The 21,278-nt window shown below is 36.6% G+C and overlaps 2 protein-coding genes and 1 long non-coding RNA gene across 8 annotated transcripts in view; 2 read left to right on the top strand and 1 right to left on the bottom strand.

The window, feature by feature from the left end:
• Nucleotides 1–485: 485 nt before the first annotated feature.
• LOC107222378 (long-chain fatty acid transport protein 4) lies at nucleotides 486–17,249 on the top strand. Of its 3 annotated transcripts, XR_006902920.1 has the most exons (14): nucleotides 486–693; nucleotides 1,263–1,611; nucleotides 7,142–7,470; nucleotides 11,003–11,153; nucleotides 11,283–11,520; nucleotides 11,650–11,884; nucleotides 13,553–13,754; nucleotides 14,291–14,483; nucleotides 14,555–14,695; nucleotides 14,820–14,957; nucleotides 15,260–15,417; nucleotides 15,588–15,741; nucleotides 15,964–16,234; nucleotides 16,265–17,249. XR_006902920.1 is itself a non-coding variant. In XM_015661720.2 (13 exons), exons 2-13 carry the CDS (start codon nucleotides 1,516–1,518, stop codon nucleotides 16,116–16,118), a joined length of 2,190 nt encoding a protein of 729 aa, XP_015517206.2. In that variant the 5' UTR covers nucleotides 486–693; nucleotides 1,263–1,515; the 3' UTR covers nucleotides 16,119–17,249. The 3 variants fall into 3 exon arrangements, 2 of the variants coding, with proteins under 2 accessions (XP_015517206.2, XP_046587919.1); XM_015661720.2 differs by having other exon boundaries at nucleotides 15,964–17,249; XM_046731963.1 differs by lacking the exons at nucleotides 486–693; nucleotides 1,263–1,611 and adding an exon at nucleotides 2,520–2,535 and having other exon boundaries at nucleotides 15,964–17,249.
• Nucleotides 14,393–19,205, bottom strand: LOC124293040. Its single transcript, XR_006902921.1, has 2 exons — nucleotides 18,495–19,205; nucleotides 14,393–14,978 (listed from the first exon to the last, which is right to left on the bottom strand). It is a non-coding gene; the product is annotated as an uncharacterized LOC124293040 (long non-coding RNA).
• The window catches only part of LOC107222379 (long-chain fatty acid transport protein 1), a 15,089-nt gene continuing 11,941 nt past the window's right edge, over nucleotides 18,131–21,278 (top strand). For 2 of the 4 annotated variants that reach the window (XM_046731965.1, XM_015661721.2), the window contains exon 1: nucleotides 20,467–20,634. The gene's annotated coding sequence lies outside the window, so the exon portion shown is untranslated. Of the gene's footprint in view, nucleotides 18,268–20,466; nucleotides 20,635–21,278 lie in introns of those variants that run through there. The other 2 variants (XM_015661723.2, XM_046731964.1) reach the window with 2 other exon arrangements.

Raw genomic sequence — 21,278 nt, 5'->3', positions numbered from 1 at the left:
ATATTTCAACACTCGGTAGCGACGTATAAATATTTTCCTGCCTTCTCCAGGTTTGACGGCAATTTTCTTCCACTATTTATCACAAATTTTTCGAGCAGCACCTTAAAAAGAAAAAGTTCAAAAATCAGCCAACCCAATGTACATACATCAATTGTATGCTGTCCATATTTAATTATTCACCTTCTAACGCTTGAAATTACGTATTATCCAAGTTATACCGCAGCCTGCACGATTGTCGTTAACAGCTTGATCGTTGCGTGCATGGAAGCAGGACATGCGTGATCTTAGGGTCAAATAAAAGACCTTGTTACGTGTCATATATGTCTACGTAATTTCTGGTAAAGAAGCTCGGCGGCACATGAGAGGCAGCGAGTAGGTGAGCATTGCTCGCAGAAATGGGCTCCAGATGTGGTTACAAGGTATGGATTGGGAGGGAGGTTTCGTTAAAGTCTTGCCTCGCCGATTCTGAGGTACATGGATGGAATCAGTTCTGTATAGTCCGTACCGAGAACTTGTACGAGCAAGAGGCTGCGGCAGCAACAACATCGCCATACCCTTCTAGTTTGAAAGTTTTTTATCGTTGAGGATGACTAGCGTGAAAATGTGAAACGATGTGATTGATTCAGATGTGCGAATAACTATTCTATCATTTTTAACGAATTTTTTGTTAATTGTCGATGGTTTATTTTGATGGTAAATTTATTTTTTCCCCTCGATATATTTATAGCTTGTAAATCAAGTATATTATTATATACGTTAGGTCAATTTTGATTCCTCAAGCATAATCAAATTACTTGTCTCTACTTATAGTAGGAAGCGATTGATTGTACTTCAGTTTTCAAAATGCTGCGATCTATAGACTCTCGGGAAATTTAAATCTAACCTCTTCCCAGTTTAAATTATTCCCTGCTTTCCATGCTCTCGGTTATTATACGTACATGCGTATGTTGTATATGAGGTGTATTCTTTTTACTTTACGATCACTGATCAAACTGACCACGGTCGAATAGTTCGAGTTTTTGAAACGCATGTACATGCTGTTAGAAAAAGTAGCTAGTGATCATAATCTTTACTTTTATCAGCAATCGCGAAACTTAAGAAATATTTCCCCTTTCAATAAGAAAATGAAAGTCTGCGGGCGATGAGCGGTATTATTATTATTATAAATCGTTTTGGTCGTGTCAAAAGACGTGATTTAACATCAGTTATAAAATGTGATCGGTCAAGTTGAATTTTCATTCTTTCGTTTACTTGCATTCCAGCCATCTCGCATATCGGTTCTCTTGCAATCAAAGTGGATGGGGAATAGTGAATGTCATTCAAATTCAGTCACTGCCAATCAGAGTTGTAACTTATACTCCTTGAGGAATAAAATGAAAGTTGCTGTAATAAGTATATAGCAATAACTTTGCAAAATCAGTGGTGAATTAATGCACGTATATGCAAATGTATACGCAGTGAGTTGAATTATATTTAAAACCTGTTTCATCGTAAACCATAAATCAGCACAACAGCATGTCGGATTCAATTTCGAAAAGTCCACCAACACACGGCACGATGAACGGTACCGCACCGGCAATTATTCCAAATTTGGTTCCAAACAAGGATAAGGTGAGTGCAAAAAAGACCACGTCTCTTTAAGACTATGCTCGAACGATTGATCCTTTTCAATATAATTCTTCGGTTATTGGAAGCTTCGATTTTCAAATATCCCTGTCTCTTCTACTTCTTCTTCTTTAAGCGCTCAACTTTTTTCTCTGACCGTCTTCGAGTTTATTCGTACATCAATGACGTAACGTGAGTTTTTGAATTCGCGAAATTAGCGCGTCGGGAAGAAGTGAATTCCAATGAACCAGATTTGAAAATAAATAACTAACTGTGCGCTCTTGAATAAAATATATTCTCCGGAAGTTTGACGGGGAAATTTCACTTCTTCTTTTTATACAACTTTCGATTTTCACGCGAACGCGTTCTGTTCTAATAATTCACACCGACGCTACGAGCCCGCCGGAAAAAGTTTCGATTTTATCCTAGAGAGAGCAGCACACGCGGAGTTATTGATCGAAAACATTTGAGCAGCCGGTTTTCCAGTCTTGCAAATCGCGTGGTTGATGACAATAGCGATGCGCTGCATTTCCGTATTTACAAACACACTGGCCTTGATACCTAAACTTGAGCGTTAATCGAGAGTCGCGTGGTTTTCATCCGCTTGTCGGAAATTCGGATCTGACAGAACTGACAATGAGAAAGCGATCGAGCGAGAAAGCCGAGAGGTAAAAAGTTGAAAAATAGTAACAATCACGAGGCCTGTAATATCTAGAGATACGTCTATTTTTATATCGCCTCTAAATTAGCCGCGTTAGTTCACGCAACGATCATTGGCAAAATCTGAAAGTGACTCCGTGGAGATTGGACATTTAATTATTATAACAAGACCCAACCGTGTTGCTAAAACGAAACTTCCTCAAACTATGCGTTGGTCGTCCGATTTACCGTTTTTTTAACGCACGTCGCCCACGGTTTTTTTTCAACAAGGTAAGTCGTAGCAATTATTTTACAAAAACTTACCTCTGCTGTGTACGTAGAAGAATGATGACTACAGATAGCTTTCCAAATTTCTCAAACGATCAAACGCTCGCAAATTTTGATATTTTTTAATAAGCTGAGCTCATAGAAAGTTGTATACACTTATATTTATATCATTGCCAATTATTTTAACTTTCAAATACACTAATCTGAAATTTCTCGATCCGTTATTTATATTCTGACATCGAAAACTGACTGCGAAAGTCTCTAAAATTGTTTTTCAATCTTGTTTATGATTTAAAACGGTGTGTCACACGGCTACGGCTAACTAGCTATTATTGAATATACTTGTTTGCAATTTACGTTATTACACCTTCAAATTTACGACGCAAAGAGTTTACCAACAATAAAGTTTTCGGCACATCAGTTTATTTCCCATTCCAAGAATAAAACTTACGATGATAATTTAAGACATTATATTATGTAGTTAATTGAATTGTTGGGCGTGTGATCGGTGATAAAAATTTTGTGAAATAATGTACCTACATGTGGTTTTAAGTTGTGAACGCGATTAATAACAAATATTATTTATTACATTACATATTAGTAATGATTATTGTACGTGTCTATGTATAACACGAGAGATGGGCTATGAAATCTAAAAACCCGATTGATGTATCCCGCGCATTTCTCTACAAATGAACAGGTATATGTATACGTATGCGAATTACAAGTAATAACTGCAATTAAATATATGAATAGATTAAATTTTCGCAAGAGTTTTTTTCTACTTTATTTTGTTAATAAAAACAATTTCAAGTGCTGAAATGGTTCCGAATAATTTGAAAAATTTTTCAAAAATTCGACGTGACATAATATGAAAGTATTTCAGCGACCATCCATAGTAAAATGACTACCGCTTCTAATTTTTTAAACGTGTTTTTTTTCTGATAAAGCTCGAAAACAGTAAGAAGAAAAAATTAGCCCGCTCAGGCTCTAAGTTTAAAAATTTTGATATCCGTCACGCAATTTTTCAGATTTTTAAATTGTGCCGATCGGTAAAATTCTTTTAAAAGGTTTTAGAAAATTCAAATCGAATCAAAGAAGTCTTAAAAAAAAAACCTAGTTCCTCTCAAAGTGAGAACAATCATATAAAAAATCGCGAACCCAATCCGAGAAGTCAAAGGTCAGATCCAGGTCGAAAAGGTATGGACTGCCATATATATATGTATATATACAGCTGGTTACAATTGCACAAGTAGCAACGCGATGTAACCGAATATCATCTAGGAAGATGATTAAAAGCGTTAAATAAGAATAACGCGGCGAGAGGGAATTAATGAGTAGTTAAAAAGGAAAAGAAAATTGATGCACAAGACTCGTTGCTAGCCTGAGTTGCGGGAACGTGCAGGTTCCAATTTACACATTCGCATATTTGTGGAAACTTTTATTTCCAAAAAAGTAGGAGCATCAAAATCGTTGAGCATAAAGTACACCGAATTGTCTGACACGGCAATGACGCGGCGGTTTCAAATTTCTCCAGCAGAATTAACCCATTTTCAAGGCGTCACTCTCTTCCTCGTATAGTGAGCAGTCGGTGCTCTCAGCTGTCTTTAGTAATACACCCATTAAACTCGTCAAAATTCGACAAATCTAATGGTTTTGCGGTTTTAAACAATCACTAAATTAAAACTCATATCTCGTACCTATAACATGTTATGTCATTCGTCGAGGTTGATGGTTTTTCCAAAACGCTTACGAATACCTTTTGTAATTGTTACACCACACATGGGAATTCTGTCTAATCATTAAAATGATTAGATTGTCGTCACGCATCAATAATTTCCAATAGCTCATCTCGTGCTTTATTTAAAATGCCCCGATTTCTCATTCTTTTTACTACAGTTTGCAACATATGTAATATCATATTATATACACGCATCGCTGTGGGAGAAGAAACCGCGAAAGTTTTGTACGTCAAATCTGAATAGCGGAACGGTACACATTGTGTAGGTACGTAAACGTGGAGTACAGATAAGGATACTTGATTTACCTGTGTTATTTTTGTTATGATTCTTTCACCTACTTTTCACGCTTTCCACGTCTGAATATGCACGGTGCTGTATTAACTATGCAAGTATATGTAGGAACGTATCGCATCATACGCATGAAACTGCACAACATGATAGATAGCAGGCGGCGACGTGAAAGCACGCTTTTCTTACCACGCGGTTTTTTTTCTTTATTATTATTATTATTATTTTTATTTTTATGCCACACATCGTTCAGAATCGGAATGAATATTCACAGTATACAAGGCTTCAGGCTAATTCATAATTTTGTGACTGGAATAGCGAATGTGAACTGATTAAATATATACAAAAGTTTAACGGATAATTTGAGTATACTATACTGATGAAAATTGGGCGTATAACGGAGATTAAAAAAAAGTGAGATTCTGTTTAAGGCATTGCTGTTGCTCTGGCTTATCTAATTCGTGATTTTTTTTGTGTCTATGGGTAGCTGATATTACAGCCTCCCGCTGATATCCAACTTCCTCGAATATTCTTACGATGCGTTGTTCACATTTTTGGCGCCTGCTGTGAGTTTGATGATAATTGGTATCATTAACATTATGATTACTTAATGATTTAAAACTTTTGCTAACTTCTTAGTTTTTGCCTGCAAACCCGCTTAATTACCGGAGACAAATTTACGTGCATCTGTCGTATCGGTGCTCAAATATTCAAGTCTAGATATGTAACAGATATAAATTTACGTTCGACGAATTCTTGAGCTCGAATCGTTGCGCCAGACTCAACCTTTTTAAATTCCTAAGTGACATTCTTAGAGATTTATTGAACTGCAAGTAAAATCCCATTGTTTCAAATCGTCTCGTGATTATATCCATGTACGCATTGCAAAAATTAATGTATTACTGTTAGTCGGTGTAAGCACAGATTGTTTCTTTTTTTTTTGTTTTCCTCTGCTATCAAATTAGGTCAATCAACAGAAGTTCACGATATATCCGCATTGACTCGTTTGTTCTTCGTCGTATTTTTCAGGCCGCTTTTTTTACGAGGATTCCCGTTTTCTGTTTATCCGACGAGTTTTCATACTCATCGACAAAAAATAAATGCACATCGAGATTGATTTATGGCCAGATCTAAATCCGGCAATGAGTCAAAGCTCCATATTAGCCTTAATTGCGTGTTCCAATTTATCGTAACAAATGACGATTAATATGAAATTTTATTACCTATTTTGACGTATAATTACCGGAGTCAAACTTGTGGAATCAAAAACGAATACTAAAGCATTGAAAGCCGCGGAATACCTCATTCATGAGCCAAAGTAAAATTATACCAGCTGAATAACAAGATATTGAGAAGCGATGATACGATGCGATAAGGTATATCTCTATTCATATCATTCCGATTTGACTCACATATTTGTGGCAGCTTCGTTTTAAGTTCAAAGACGTAAGCAGTCGCATGTTCGTAAGAAAAAACGAAAGGGAAAAAAATTACAGATCATGCTTTTCGTTATCGTTGATAACTGACGTGACTCCTAAATGAAAACAAGTTAAGCCCAATAAATAAAAAAAGATATAAAATAACACGTATACAGGTTCAACATCCTCTTGTGACAGTTATTGATATGCTCAGCGATTAATCAAATGAGTTGCTCACTCAATGGAAAGTATGAAAAACAAGTAAATTTTCCTTCCGGCATCCAATAATTAACAACCATTAGAATGTCGCCTCTTTCGTACGATCGATCAAGATTTGAAAAAAGCTGTTTGCCCTGTCGGTAAAATGGCAAAAGAAGCAACTATTCACAGATTCTAATCGATATATAGCAAGAGTCATTGTATTTTAATTGTCGCGTCGTAAAAGGAAATTCTTAAGCTTAATCGGAAAAGCTGCATTCTTTATTCAATGTAGCCTCGCTTTCAGGGAACGTCGAACCTCCTTCATTGTCCTATTCACTAGGTACTTATTTGATATAATAAATGAAAGGTAAATTAATATTTTTACCTGAAATTGAAAAATATTTTCAATGAAACCATAAGTTATGAAAAGGATTTCCGCTATTAAGACAACACGCTGAAATTTCCGAAATTTCTTTTTCAAATGCACCGTTCTAAAAATCTACAAAAAAATTGATTAATCGAGTAATTTTTACCAATTCAGTCAAGTCGTGTTCGATTATTTTATTGAACTCGATTAATCGATTCATTGATTATTTTTAGCTTACGATTAGCGGCCATCGTTATTTACAGATAATACCTAGAATTGCACTAGCTAAAGACTTTTTCGGTTCAACCATACACAGGCTCTGACAATAGCCGAACGTTTCACTCGGTCGGTAAAGCCTGACTACACACGCCCTCCAATCCCGTTTCCAGTCTTCCAGTCTCGTCTCTGATCTACAAGAAATCAGTGATTCTAGTCGGTCAGATTTCCTAACCGACGCGACGTCGTCGGGACGGGAAAAGTATGAGCACGGACGAGCGTAGAAATGAGTGAAAAAAACAAAGGAAAAACGAAATAAAAACACACAGCGGGTAAAGAAGGCACCGAAGTTACAGAGATTTTCGACATGTGCGCAGGACGTGGAACGCGGCGAGATCGAGGATCCGTCGGGACGGGGAGCCGAGGCCAACGAAGGTGGCGGGATAATCCCCCCTCCAGGGGCGCCCGACTCACGTGTCCGCGAGTTGGGGGGCCGACGGAGCCCAGTTGTGCGTCTGCTGGGTCGCCTGGCGCTAGCCACGATGATAGCAGCGATCCTGATCATGCTCTCGGCAGCGGTATGGATGTTCATGGGGCCGATGTTCCTGCTTCAGCTCTTCCTCGTCGCCGTTGTCGCCTACTTCGCGTCCGGAGGAAGGCTCAGGTGGTTCTACGTCGCCGTAAGAACACTGCCGAGGGATATCACGTGAGTTGTTGTTGTTGTTCTTATTTTTCGTCACTAGAAGTAATTCGTTGTTGTTGGTGCCAGGTATATCTGGTCACTGACTCAAGGAGGCGTTTTCGGTCTCTGTAAGATTTAGAAAATTATATTGTTCACTTAACGCCACTGTTTGTTAACCTTCGTTTCGCAATCATTAGCGGCGGTCGCTTACTCCGGATCAAAAACACGCTAGACTGCTTTCTCTCTCTTTCTCTCTCTTTCTCGAGAGAGGGAGAGAGTTAAATTGTAACGGTTCGGATGCGTTAACTCTTGGTTGGTAAAACAATCATTCTTACGTGCTGTGGTGATCGGTACAACGGAAGCAAGCGTCATGTAAACTAACTCGTTATCTTTCTATATATTCGTTCCTTAGACATACTTCCTATTGTCAGATGCTTCATAGCGGTAGTTTCTTCCGACGACATAAGAACACTGTCTGCCGGTATGCGGGTTAAGGAAACTGCGCGTCCCTTGCACGCAAAGAGGGCAGTAAATAAAGATGAATCGATGTCGGGATCTTCTTGGATTCAATATTATGCTCCAGATTTTTTTACTCGATATATTTTTGCAGAATTATAGAAGGTGACGATCGTCTGACCAAAGTAACGATCGGTCGCCTAATGCAATAACGAAAATTCATAGACATTTGTAACGCAGATCACGCTGATCTGAGCTGTAATAAGTGCCGATAAATATTTAATGAATGCGTACCTCGGGCCCTTTGACCTCGTGACACGACCCTGAACATCCGGTGTATGATATACAGGGCGGGAGATTTCAATCGTCGATTCATTTTGGCCGCGTGAAAGAGTGAGAAAAAGCTTGAAATGGATGTGAGAGAATATTACCAATCTTCCAATTCACCGTTATGTTGATTACTTTTATTTACTATGGTTATGTGTAAGATCGGCGTGCAGTGGTCCGAAAGGTCGAGCTTAAACAGGTGGGACCAGGCTGTTGCTGTACGTGTGCACTGTCCTAGAATTGAGAGAAATCGCTTTCGAGTATCACTAAGAGAAATTCCACTTCGTTGTTTATTTTTCGGTTCTTCTTATTTGTTTGTTTGTCGTAGCGGTGACATTTGCGTTAACGCTATTGCCTTCCTTTCAACGTTTCGTGTTTTTCTTGACTTTTTTAGTACAATCTGATACGTTGTTTTGAAATAATCTTTAAACATATTGCCAATCTTTACATGGTGGATGCTTCAAATTGCGAATACCAAATTGTTAAAGAAAAACTTGAAAATACGCAAATTAATCTAGCAAGTTATACCGGTTTTAACATGATTACAAAAGGCCATGCGGCCATGCAAGGAAATCGCGGTTAGCTTGCGCCATAAAACGAGCCTCGAAATGATACAACGGTTGAAACGAGCGAAGACGGATAGCGTAATAATATAAATATCCGTATGATGACATCCCTTTGCGCTTTTCTATTCATTTTTTTTCCACAAGGCTGAAGTTTGTCACGTTATTGTAATGATGCATCTTTAGAAAAACTCGTTATTTTGCATCTAGACGACTTTCGGAAATTCGAGAAACCGTTGATAACCCGTGAACAGACTCAGATCTTGTCAATTCAACTTCTTCAGTTATTCTAAAGGTACAAAATAGTAATTTTTTTTTTCAACATTTCGATGCGGTTACATTAATATCTTCAGGCTCGTCTTTTTTCGTTATGCTCTTGGAATATAAGTATATATGTATATATATATTACAAAGAGATATACCGTGATGTTTTTTTTGAGTTTCACAGCTGGATTTAGTGAAATTGTACATCATGACGAGTAACTGTAACACAGCTGCGTTAATTGTCCACACTGTAAAATCGTTTTACGCTTTTGAACGAGGGAAAGGTTTATCAAATCAGGCGCCAGTTTTTGTAACTTTCGTTATCTGCCAATAATGCGTGTTATGATCATCGTTTCTACTATTATTTACTACACAATATGTAGATCCCTGTTGCGTAATTACAACCGCACGGGGTTCACTCGCAATCCTTTTTAATTGGGTGCATAATGTTCGAGTGTAAAGCTTCTTATAACTTGTTTCAAAGACTACCTTAGAATATCAACAAGCCGAGATTATATTATTATCTTGTTTGAAACATGGATAGGAGAGATTGCCGATGCGTGTCGATTTGATCTGTATAACGGCATCAAAACGCGTTTCTTGATATGGTACATTTATACCGTGTTTAACTAGGCTGCAATACATACGTATACGTGTAAAATTTGTTTGTATTGCATGTAACGTGAGTAGCATATTTTATGACCGGCAAGTTACCGGTCAAACGTGTAACGAGCACGGATTATTATATTACTATAGGTGTGTGTAATTATTAGACCGCTCATGCGAGAATTAATTACGGTTAATGACTATTCAGATTTGATGTAAAGTATTCCACGATTGTTATGGAAAATATCGGTGGCAAGAATGAATCATGGTTCGGACTTTACGAAACTCATTTTAACCAGGAAACCCATTTGATTTTTGAAAATCACTTTTCGTGGAATACGATTAGAAAATACGGCTGTATTGGAGCTTCTTTTCCGTTTGCAATTGAATTCAGATTAAGGATGAACTTGGAACTCTTATGCTTACGACAACTTGCGAACGATACGGTTGCTGAATAACGCTCATTTGCATTAATTTCTATGTAAGTGTTTTTCAGAAAATAAGTTTAATCTTCGTCATTGCCTTATCTTATTAGTAGTCTTATTATCATACACGTGTCTTTTGTTATATTTTCTACAGGATATTCTTAACGCTTGCGTAATTTGTAACTTATTCAAACGGCCAGTTTTCATCTGATCATTAAATCAAACAGGAAGTGTTACATTGAGGAAAAATTGTTTTTCGTTTTTCTTTTGCCCTCTTATTATTACAACACTTTTTTACCCACATGCGAACAACCAAGCGATGTTGAAAAGTTTTGTTCCGCGGTTTAACAATGCAGCGTCGGTTAACGCGTGACCTCAGTTATCACCTTGAATTTTTAACGGCTTGATTTTGTATCCGATGATGACTCGGCACGGTTCAGCTGTATACCTGCATATGTAATATATTACATGTATAGCACTACAATGATCAAAGCACCGAATAATTAACGTCAACAACCTGAAGTCGTGTCAATCCATGTAAAGTACTTGATGCGAAGTTATCGCATGTGAGTTCGATTTTCGTTTTAAAATGTAAAGCTATTAATGCTGGTTTTTTAAATATCATACGCAAAAAAGTAGGATTCCGACGACTTTTTTTTTTTATCGCAACGAGTAAATACACTTATAGATACCTCATAAAAAAGAACACACAACGTATTTAAAATTCTTCTCTCGCTAAGAGAATGCTAGATTTTTGCATACCTTGGCCACTTCTGTACACGGCAATTTAGGATGAAACTTTATTCAATATATGTATTCCTGCATGTAATGAATTTTCATAGTTAATTATTTCATTTGAAATTGATTTAAAATACAAAAAGTTGATCCTATTTCTGTAATTTTTTGATTGAACAGGGCAGTTTTGAGATACATAACTTTACTGTGGTCAATCCGATCACACGAGAAGAAGAATCGATGCGTCGCAGATATCTTCGCGCAATACGTGACGAAACATCCGAACAAAACTTGCTTCATTTACGAAGATCAAGAATGGACCTTCCAGCAGGTATATTATTTGCGCTTCATCGCCTTTAGTGTATAAAAATGTAAAGATTATAACGAGAACAGAGATTCTTACATTTCTTCTCTGTAAATTGCCGAGTTACCGCTAATACGCATTTGCCATTATTTGCAGATTGAGGATTTTAGTAATAAAGTAGCGACGGTGTTCAAGACGCATGGATATCACAAAGGAGACGCCGTTGCTCTGTTTTTGGAAAATCGGCCGGAGTTCGTTGGAATTTGGCTAGGGTTGAGCAAACTCGGTGTTATAGTACCGTTGATAAATACTAATCTCCGAAAAGCATCGCTTCTCCACAGCATCAACGTTGCCAATTGCCAAGCGATAATATACGGCGCTGATTTAGGCGACGGTAAGTTGCTTTGACTTTTGTAATTATAGACCGAGAGAAATGGAGGAGAATAACATGAAAAATGATTACTCATTCCTCCGTACTTTATGATGTATATGCGAAATTAAATTATGGTTTTTCTCCCTCCAGCCGTTAAAGATATATCTTCGTCTATAAACGCGAAGACAGCATTATACAGATTTTCGGAAACGACAAATTCACCTTCTAATGGACTGAAGGAAAAAGATCTCACCGCTATTCTCGTTGATGCCCCAACCACACCGCCTGTAATCAAAGACAAGGGCGGATACAGTGATAAACTCCTTTATATTTACACTAGCGGTACAACCGGCCTGCCAAAAGCTGCCGTGATCACAAACTCCAGGTGAGATGAGCAATTTCCTCTCTTTTTTTTTCACTATATTCCTGACGTGGGAGTAAAAAAATTCGTTACAATTGAACATTGTATTCATTATATACAATACAATTACACTGAATAATTGAGTAATAAGGAAAATTGACAAAAAAAATTTATAAAGATTTGAAACTGTAATTTCCGTTCTTAATTCAACAATAACGGCCAAATGTTCGAAAAGCGTATTCGTCAAACAATTATATTCACAAATTAGGAACTTTAATTAATGTAAATGCATTTATATTTTTCAACGCCACATCGCGATCTGGTCAATTCTTCTTAAAAACTTTTTCTCTCTTTTTTATATTCGTTCATTCGTTTATTCGTTCATTCATTCATTTATTCATTTGACCAGTTTTACGTAATTGAATTTACAGCGGTTACATACGTTGTATTTTATGCATGACTTCCGAAGTGATGAAAAGTATATTTAATTAATTACACGTATCATCTCGTCAAACGAAGTTTCAAAGTCGTCATGTACACTGTATATATAATAATGCTCTTTGCGGGACATAAACTATTCGATGTTTTTTTTTCTTCTTTTCAATAACAGTTTAAATGCCATAAATTTATCGAAAAATTATTTTTTATTATTTCTCAGCATTATGTTACATGCGTATAGCTTATCTCACTATTTTCGTCAAATCGCGTCTAATCACAACCGGATATTCGACTCAGGTTGGCGCAGTAAAAGCGGTAACAAATTTTACGAAAAATTAAAAATCAAATCATGGATTATGTAAAATATCTATGTGTTAAGTACTTTGTACTTTGGCTTGAAATTTAAACCATTGCCTTTATCATTGAAGAACATGACATTTTTACATCATTTGATGAAAAGAATTTTGCAAAGGACCCTGCAGAATCCTTATGATAATTGGCTCTTGATCGAATTGCCTGAAATTTTAGTACTAGGTAGTATATACCCTCTCGATCAAAATTTTTCCACGGGCACAAGTCCCAAAGATCAGTAGTTTCCAAAATACAGGCCTTGAGAAGGGGGGCACGCAGATTTTTTGCTATCTTTGAATTACACGATTGTGACGAGTTACAAAGCTTCAAGGGGACTTGAAATGAAACAAATCACTCAAAAAACCGCACGGTCGATTCTCAAACATAGGCAGAAAGCTGCGTTTGATTTCATCCATGAACTCGTTGGTATACTATAAGGAAGTGCAACGTCAGATTTCGCTTGAACGAGACCTTCCGATTCATGCAGCAATCGACTTGTCTTGTTTTTCACGCGCATGCGGAGTCTCTGCGAATTGGCTGTGCAGTTTTTGAGTGATATATTTCATTTCAAGTCCCCTTGAAGCTTTGTAATTCATCAAACTCGCGTAATCCAGAGATACTAAAAAATCTGCGCTCCCCCCTTCCGAAGCTTGTATCTTGGAAACCACTGATGTTTGACACTTGTGCCCGTGAGAACTTTTGATTGGGAGGGTATGTACTACAACATATGAAAGTTTCAGCCAATTCGACCGAGAGTCAATTCCCATAAGGGTTCTGCGGAGTCCTTTATTTGGTTACCAGAAGAATCGTCGCAAGTGTTGTAATAATAAAATGACGTTGCCGGAAAAGAGACAAGCGTGAAATTTTCTCTCGCCAATTATCTTAACGATTTTCTGGTTACAGGTACTTATTCATCGCTAGCGGTATCCACTATGTCGCAGGTTTTCGAAACAGTGATAGATTTTACACTCCACTACCATTGTACCACACGGCTGGCGGTATCATGTCGATAGGTCAAGCTTTACTACACGGTTCAACGGTTGTGATTAGGAAAAAGTTTTCGGCCAGCTCGTATTTTACCGATTGTGCTAAATACCAGTGTACTGTAAGTTGAAAAACAAGTTGTGTATTATATATTCTTATATTTGTTCCAACATGTTTTATTTTTATTCTCTTTGTGGTTATCGTTATTATTACTACTATCATATTATTTTCGAGATATCACAGGTCGTTAAATTTTCCCTACGTTAATCACATTCGTCCTTGTACCATATTCTATTTACTAAATGTCTGGTTCTACCTCTTGCCATAATTACACAGAAAGAAATTTGTATTACATTGTTTGAAATTGAAAACTTTTAAATGGCTTGATTCTTCCTGCAAATCTCACAGCTTTCAAATTATTAGGATACCGAATCCAACTACCTTTGTTATAACACGTTTGCATGTAATTCTACCTATATTGCAGTGAACGAAAACAGGTTGAAACACCCATCATTTATCATATTGAAAATACTTTTAAAATATCGATCCTTCTGCAAAACAAATTCTTCGTCATGCGACGTAATTTACGATTGGTGCTACTACTGAACTCGTTTTAGCTGGCGGTGATGTAATATTTATAAATTTTTCTCATTTCAGATAGCTCAATATATTGGGGAAATGTGTCGCTATGTACTGGCAGTACCGCCAAAACCAGAAGACAAGCAACACAATGTTCGAATGATTTTTGGTAATGGGCTGAGGCCGCAAATTTGGAGTGATTTCGTTAATCGTTTCAAAATAGCAAAAGTTGCCGAATTTTACGGAGCTACCGAAGGAAATGCTAACATTGGTAGGCAAATTGTCGTACAAGAAATTTAATGCAATAGAGCGAACATAAGCATAATTATTTACTTTCCACAGTAAACATCGACAACACCGTTGGAGCTATCGGTTTCGTCTCAAGAATCATTCCAGCAGTGTATCCGATTTCTATAATTAAGGTAGATGCAAATGGAGAGCCAATCAGAAATTCTAAGGGACTTTGTATGACCTGCGAGCCAAGTAATTACGTTTCTTCAATCGTATATAATAATAATTCTTGATTCTAAAATTGTGTACATTGAAAGCTGAAAAAATTTGTTGCTAATTAGCAAAAACTACTCTAACTTGTCAAGTTCGTTTTCAGATGAACCTGGCGTTTTCATCGGTAAAATCATGCCGAATAATCCAACAAGAGCATTCCTGGGTTACGTTGACTCTAAGGCATCCAAAAGCAAAATCGTTCATGATGTCTTCGCCAAGGGTGATTCTGCCTTTATTTCTGGTGAGCAAAGCAAACACTAACCTGTAACGATTATCAAATGTCTCATGAGTGAATATTAAACAAGAAAAGTACTAAATTTTCAGAATATTCGATAACTGAAATAAAAACATCATTCCCATACGATATTTACAAATTAAGATATTCAAATTTTTTTAATTCAGTTGAACCACTTTTCGATCTATAACATGTCAAAAGAACAAAACAAAAGCAAAAAAACTAATGTATATAATTTAGGTTTAGAGCATTTCTTGATAACGAGCCCAAAACTATGTGTGAAATGCAGCATTAATTTCATATTATAGGTGACATCTTGGTAGCCGATGAGTTGGGATACCTGTTCTTTAAAGATCGCACCGGTGATACATACAGATGGAAAGGTGAAAATGTATCGACATCAGAAGTCGAGGCGATTGTCAGCAACCTTGCTAATTACAAGGATTGCGTCGTTTACGGTGTTGAGGTGATAAAGAGCATTAATTCATAGTTTAAAAGTAAAAATTTAAAGCAAGAATTCCAAACCGATTCATAGCCCTAATTTGAAGTCATATCTCCAAGATAGTTGAGAAGAACCCACGAAATTATCAAAGGATACTAATAGATACGATAACTAATGATTCAATATTTCTATAGATTCAAGGAGCTGAAGGAAGGGCTGGAATGGCAGCTATTTACGACCCAGATGACACACTAAACCTAGAGCAGCTAGTGTTGGGGATGAAAGAGCAACTGCCAACATATGCTAGACCTCAATTCATCAGAGCTTTGAGAAAGATTGATATGACTGGTAAGTTTTCATCACAGATATTGTAGGTAAAATTTTTAAGAAATCGAATACCAGACAAAGCGAAATAAAAGTACACTGTCTATTGGGCCTGGAAATTCTGAAAGACTGAAATCGGCCTGAAGTCCTTCAACGGCTACCAGAGCCGGGAAATAATCTATGTTTTGGAATATGAAATTTAATACGAAACTGCACTCCCTTATTTTCGCTCCACTTCTTTCTTAGGTACATTCAAAATAAAGAAGAAAGATCTGCAGAACGAAGGTTACGATCCAACTAAGATTCAGGACAAATTATATTACTTGGATCCAAAGTCTGGCTACAACGTTTTAACACCTGAAGCGTTTGAACAGATACAACAAGGCAAGATTCGTTTGTAAATAGAAAAACGTTGGCATAAATCAACTGTCTAGGAGCAGTAAGAATGCTATTTTATTTGAACCGCGTGAGAAGCCGACGTGCAATATAAACACGGGTAAAAATAAAAAAACAACTTTCAAGTACCCTAACTAAAATATGAGAAGAATGTGTTGTAAAAGATGAAAGGGAAAAAAGTGATAATGATTTGAAGCCTCGGTGATCTGATTTAAGGCAGTCGACAATTTTTTTTTTCACTGCCGGAAGTGTAGCATAATACCTATACGGATTTGTCACATGTGTTTAAACGCGCATAATTTTTTCCTCATATTTATTTATTTTTTATCCCCATGTGTGTTGATTTTACCTACATACCTGATTCATTTTTTTCAATTGGATAAAGCTATGATAATAATATAGCCTGATTGAATAAATAATTAAATGTAATAATTGATTAACTAAAACGGTGAAATACTCTATACGGCGGTAAACGTCAGGGTTGTGATTTGTAACCGGTTATTTTTTTACGGATATTACATGTAACGCACAATGAAGAATTCCGAATTGCATTGTTGTTGACATATGAATGATTGAGGTAACTCAAAACGCAATGTATTGCTACGACTGACTTGAACGGTGTCAATGTAAATGAAAGATTGATGAAAAAAAAATATATACATATAAGGAAAAAAATGACAACATTCAATCTTAATAAAGTGAAATTGTATAGATTTACCGAATATAAAAGTATCGATGCAACATCTACAGAATTCTTGTATTACTTGTTAATACGGCTCTGGATGACCCGGCTGCATCGATTTAGAACTTAACTATACGCTCGCGCTTCAATCATACAATAACAAATTTCGTGTACACGAGGTTTGTAAAGACGGAAACTCGACCTTACAAATAGATCGTGTGTACCATGCTCTGAAGTCATAATCTGTATAGAGATGAATTTTGGTTTATATTATAATTCTATAGCCCGAGATATAACGCAACTCTAGCTTACGACTAAAGAATAAAGGAGACATCACCGTTATCATCCCAACCATTTCATGAGGTGTATGTTTTTATAATATTGCCACTAAAATTTAGCAAAGATTGTTACTTGTTATTTTTTTAGAATAAAAAAATGTTCATTATTTTCTAAATCGGGAGTACCTCACTCAACATCATTAACAATTCCTGGACTCATAATTTTCTAACATTATATATCACAAAGAAAAAAAAATGTCCGAAACAAAGAGATGATTCAAATTTCCCGGTAAGTTGAAAATCCGCACGTTGATTTCACTGCTACCAACGTTTCTGACGTGACTCCTAAATTCTGCCCCTCAGCATGGTTAATTTTTTTTATGGGAAATTCCCACGACTCTTAAATCGAGACACTGAAAGAAAGGGGAAAAAAACGAGCAGTCTCATACTACGAAAGGCGAGCAGTTGCCATCGCTTTCAATCGGCTTGAGATCGCGAATTGTGAAAACTGTTCGAAAATTTGAATCGCTAGTCGCGTCCGTTGAGAGAACGGAATGTGATTGAATGTTGCAGTTGAGACAAAGGCAAGCGAGCCGGGCAAGCAGCGGTACGCTTCCGGAATTTCTTTCTGCAGCTGGTTCGTTCCGGTTCGTTCATCACTGCCTGTGGCAGCTCGCTAATTTATATCGACCGTGTTTGTATCGTACTTCACCCGAAAACGGACCCACGTGTTACCTTCAAAATACAGTAACGCAGTCGCATGATATCACACATGTAACGCACGCGGAACGTAAAGCAGTTTACTAGCGCGGCAAATTAAATGTAGATAGAGCCAAATAAATCCGGTAGAACGTACCGAGTTCATGAATCACAGTATAGCCGCGTATCACGGCATTTCCTTAAAAAAAAAAATGACGAGCATAGATACAAACAAATTGTGACAGTAACAGCTGAGCAGTGAGTGAATACGAGATATTCACACCCGACACTTTTACCGCATAACGCGGAAATACCCATATTTTGTCAGCTATTCTACATGCGTACATGTAGAAAACTCTGATTCTCGACACTGTGCGCACCAAACTCGAAACTCGCATTGTCGGTCGGTTTTGTTATCGGCGCGTTCAAATGCTGTGATTTCAATAAAAACAACGGATATATTGTGTGGACAGAAGACTATCGCATAAACCGTAGGTTTGTATAAGATAAATTTATTACTCATTTTATTTATTTTTAATCATTAGACCCATTAGACCCATTAGACCCATTTTTCCTTTAACCGCACAGGGTTGTGCGTAATCATGTGTGCATGGCTTTCGTATTTCTAAGGTGATTGTTTTAACATTTTACCGTTTCACGTGTGCGACTGTCGTAGCTTATGCGACTTTGTTAATGGAAGTCAACTTTAATACGATACGCACGTGTTTCCAGCCGAATGATGATTCAATCATAACACAGCATTCTCGTTTCTTTCCTCGAAACATTTATAATATTCTTATTAAGATCACCATCTTTCAACGTATACTCAAACAAACAATAATTATTCTACAGAATACATTATTAACCCTGGGTTTTATTGTTGTAACTATTGCGCGATGCGTGTGTCCGTCTGTTACGTGCTTTTGTTGTTCCAATTGGCACAGATTGCACCGAGCTTATTTTATTTCATTTTATTTTTTTATGTTCCTTCAGTGGACAACATGATAAAACAGTACAGTAATTTCATAATAATTGCAAAACAAATCGATCGAAAAATTTAAATCAATTCCCAGGAAATACTTACATCAATTATACGTTTTACGGGGTTTTAACCAGTTTATGGAAAAATATATTGATTTTAAGCGAGTATATGATATACTGTTACATATATCATGCGTCATACTCATTGTTGAACATTGTCACGATATAGTCGGGAGAATCAACAATTCAATTGTTAATCAACAAGCAACAACATACTGACAATCAGTGAGCGGTGCAAAGTGCCTGCGAACGATGTATTTATGTATACAATTGTAGATAAATAAGAAGATATATGTATAGTTTGGACGCGTACGTTAAATCGTCATCTGAACAAAGTTCGAATTTACGCATGCGATACGTGTGCTTCATTTTTCAGTGGACTGAAAAAAGTTTGATGTATAACAGAAAGAAAAAAAAGTTGATGTTTATTGCCCTTGAGATATCCTTTTGTTTGTACGGTACACGGAAACTTGCGCAAATTTTTACCCGAATGAAAAGAAATGATACTTTTTCATGCGGATTTCGCAATAATTGAGATCGAATAATTCATTATTCGATGTATTATTGTTTCAATAGATGATATTTCACGGGGTGAAGAAGCGTCGACGTTTCAGTTTTCACAATTATTAACTATACTTGTATGCATCTATTATTATTGTGCAATTTCATTATTTTTTTGCACATATATGCTTAAATGCCACGTACGATAATAATCTTATTGTTTACGTTTGAATTTTTTTAATACGCCTGCTCTTAATTATCTCGCAATCATCGATGAACCGCTATAGTCGAATCTTATTCGCATCGGTTCCAGATCAAACAAATCAGAAACAACGCATATTTATTCACGAGTTAGCCAGTGGTCCCGAAAATTCATTATTCTGGGGAACGGTTAATTTCTGTCATCTATCTTTATACGTGTTCCAAAATCATCACGAACTGGTTCGACATTATAGGCACTCTGACCGTTGAAAAACGTGTGTTGATACGTAAAATGTATGGCAGTATAATTCGTATTACAGTATAATGAGATTTTGTCAACGCCAAAGGTCAATGCTCTACGATAGCCCTTACATTGGTATATAAATCGAGGGATAACCAATGGCACATAATAAAAAGTGGGAAACTCGAAGTAAACAGAATGATATGCTAAAACATGTTACAATTTTCTCTCAGGTTCTGGTTTATCCAGATAATTCAATGAGGCTGAAGTCAGTAACGTTAACGTGGCGAAACATCAGGGAAAAATTATTATTGCGCAATTTTAGAACGACGTTTGTAAGCAGTTAGCTTTTAAAAATAAAAATATCTCGCGATTATCACGGTTTACTAAATTTCAAATATCCCTAAAAGCCCGAAGTAATGATTTTTCCTAAACCGGCATTGTTACAGCAACGCAACGTGACCAACTTCATCCTCACACGTATTTGTAGCTCAGAACTATTTCTTCATGACTCGTCGTTTTTCATTTCGTACGATCGTCTCGGGGGTGAAAATAGGCGTTCCTTACACGTAACGTATGTACACACGAATCCAATATACGTGTGATATCGGAATCGATGTGTTACGACGGGAAGGGATGATAAGGAACAGAAAGATTGTCGTGGTGGTCGTTCGGTCGGTCGGCTAGTTGTGTCAGAGTCAGAGAAATTTCCATATTACTTACAGTAATTGTGCGACGCTCGAACAGCTCGAGTCGTTCAATGATATCTATCACCAACAGTTAAATTTTTGTTCATCTATTTTGCTTCATGCATGCATCGAAAGTGATAAGTTAGAAATAGCAATCAACTAGTGATACGGTTTTCCACGTTTCTCCAGGTTAGATTTTCTTATTTATTCTTATTGCTATTATAACGTAGGTGTTAAACTAATTGCATCTCCCTATATTTCAGTTTTTTTTTTTCTTGAATTTTTACGTCCTAGAAATCGAAACTCTATTACTTATAAATAATATACTAATAATAAGTAAATTATACGCTCATTTCTAACACAGGGAATGAATATCATAGATCATATAGCAAAAAAGAAATATCCAACTTCACCTTCCGATTGTGAGAAACGTTTATGCTTGGAAAGCAAATAAGATTTAGTATTCGTAATGATTTGATTCTTTTCACGTGAGATTGTTTTGCACCGCGATGCAATATGCTAATAGATTCAGTACAATGTGTTATATTGACCAATTTATATCTTGATTTATACATGGCACTATAATTTTTCGATTGCTGCAGTAATGTAAGTATACGTAGGAGTGTAACTAAACATAATCAGGTCTGAATATCGGTTCGAAAGTTAAATACGGAGAATTTTTGTCCCCGCGAAATCGGTACCTCTTATACGCACCTTCAGCTACGTAAGATAAAATTGAAACGTTATAAACGCTCGAAAAAATTCCGATATTTCCTCCATCTTCGTAGAGGAGCAACACAAGGAATTAAAAAAATGATGTAAATATCTGTAAT

This window comes from Neodiprion lecontei, chromosome 2, assembly GCF_021901455.1.
Source record: "Neodiprion lecontei isolate iyNeoLeco1 chromosome 2, iyNeoLeco1.1, whole genome shotgun sequence".
NCBI classification, from domain to species: Eukaryota; Metazoa; Arthropoda; class Insecta; order Hymenoptera; family Diprionidae; genus Neodiprion; species Neodiprion lecontei.
The sequence above is the reverse complement of the archived record's forward strand: the minus strand, read 5'-3'. Positions and strand labels throughout refer to the sequence as shown.

Coding starts and splice junctions, on each gene's coding strand:
- LOC107222378 (XM_015661720.2), top strand. CDS start 1,516: ATGTCGGATTCAATTTCGAAAAGTCCACCAACACACGGCACGATGAAC. Junction 11,521..11,649: donor CGGCGCTGATTTAGGCGACG/GTAAGTTGCTTT, acceptor TTCTCCCTCCAG/CCGTTAAAGATATATCTTCG. Junction 15,742..15,963: donor GAGAAAGATTGATATGACTG/GTAAGTTTTCAT, acceptor CTTCTTTCTTAG/GTACATTCAAAATAAAGAAG.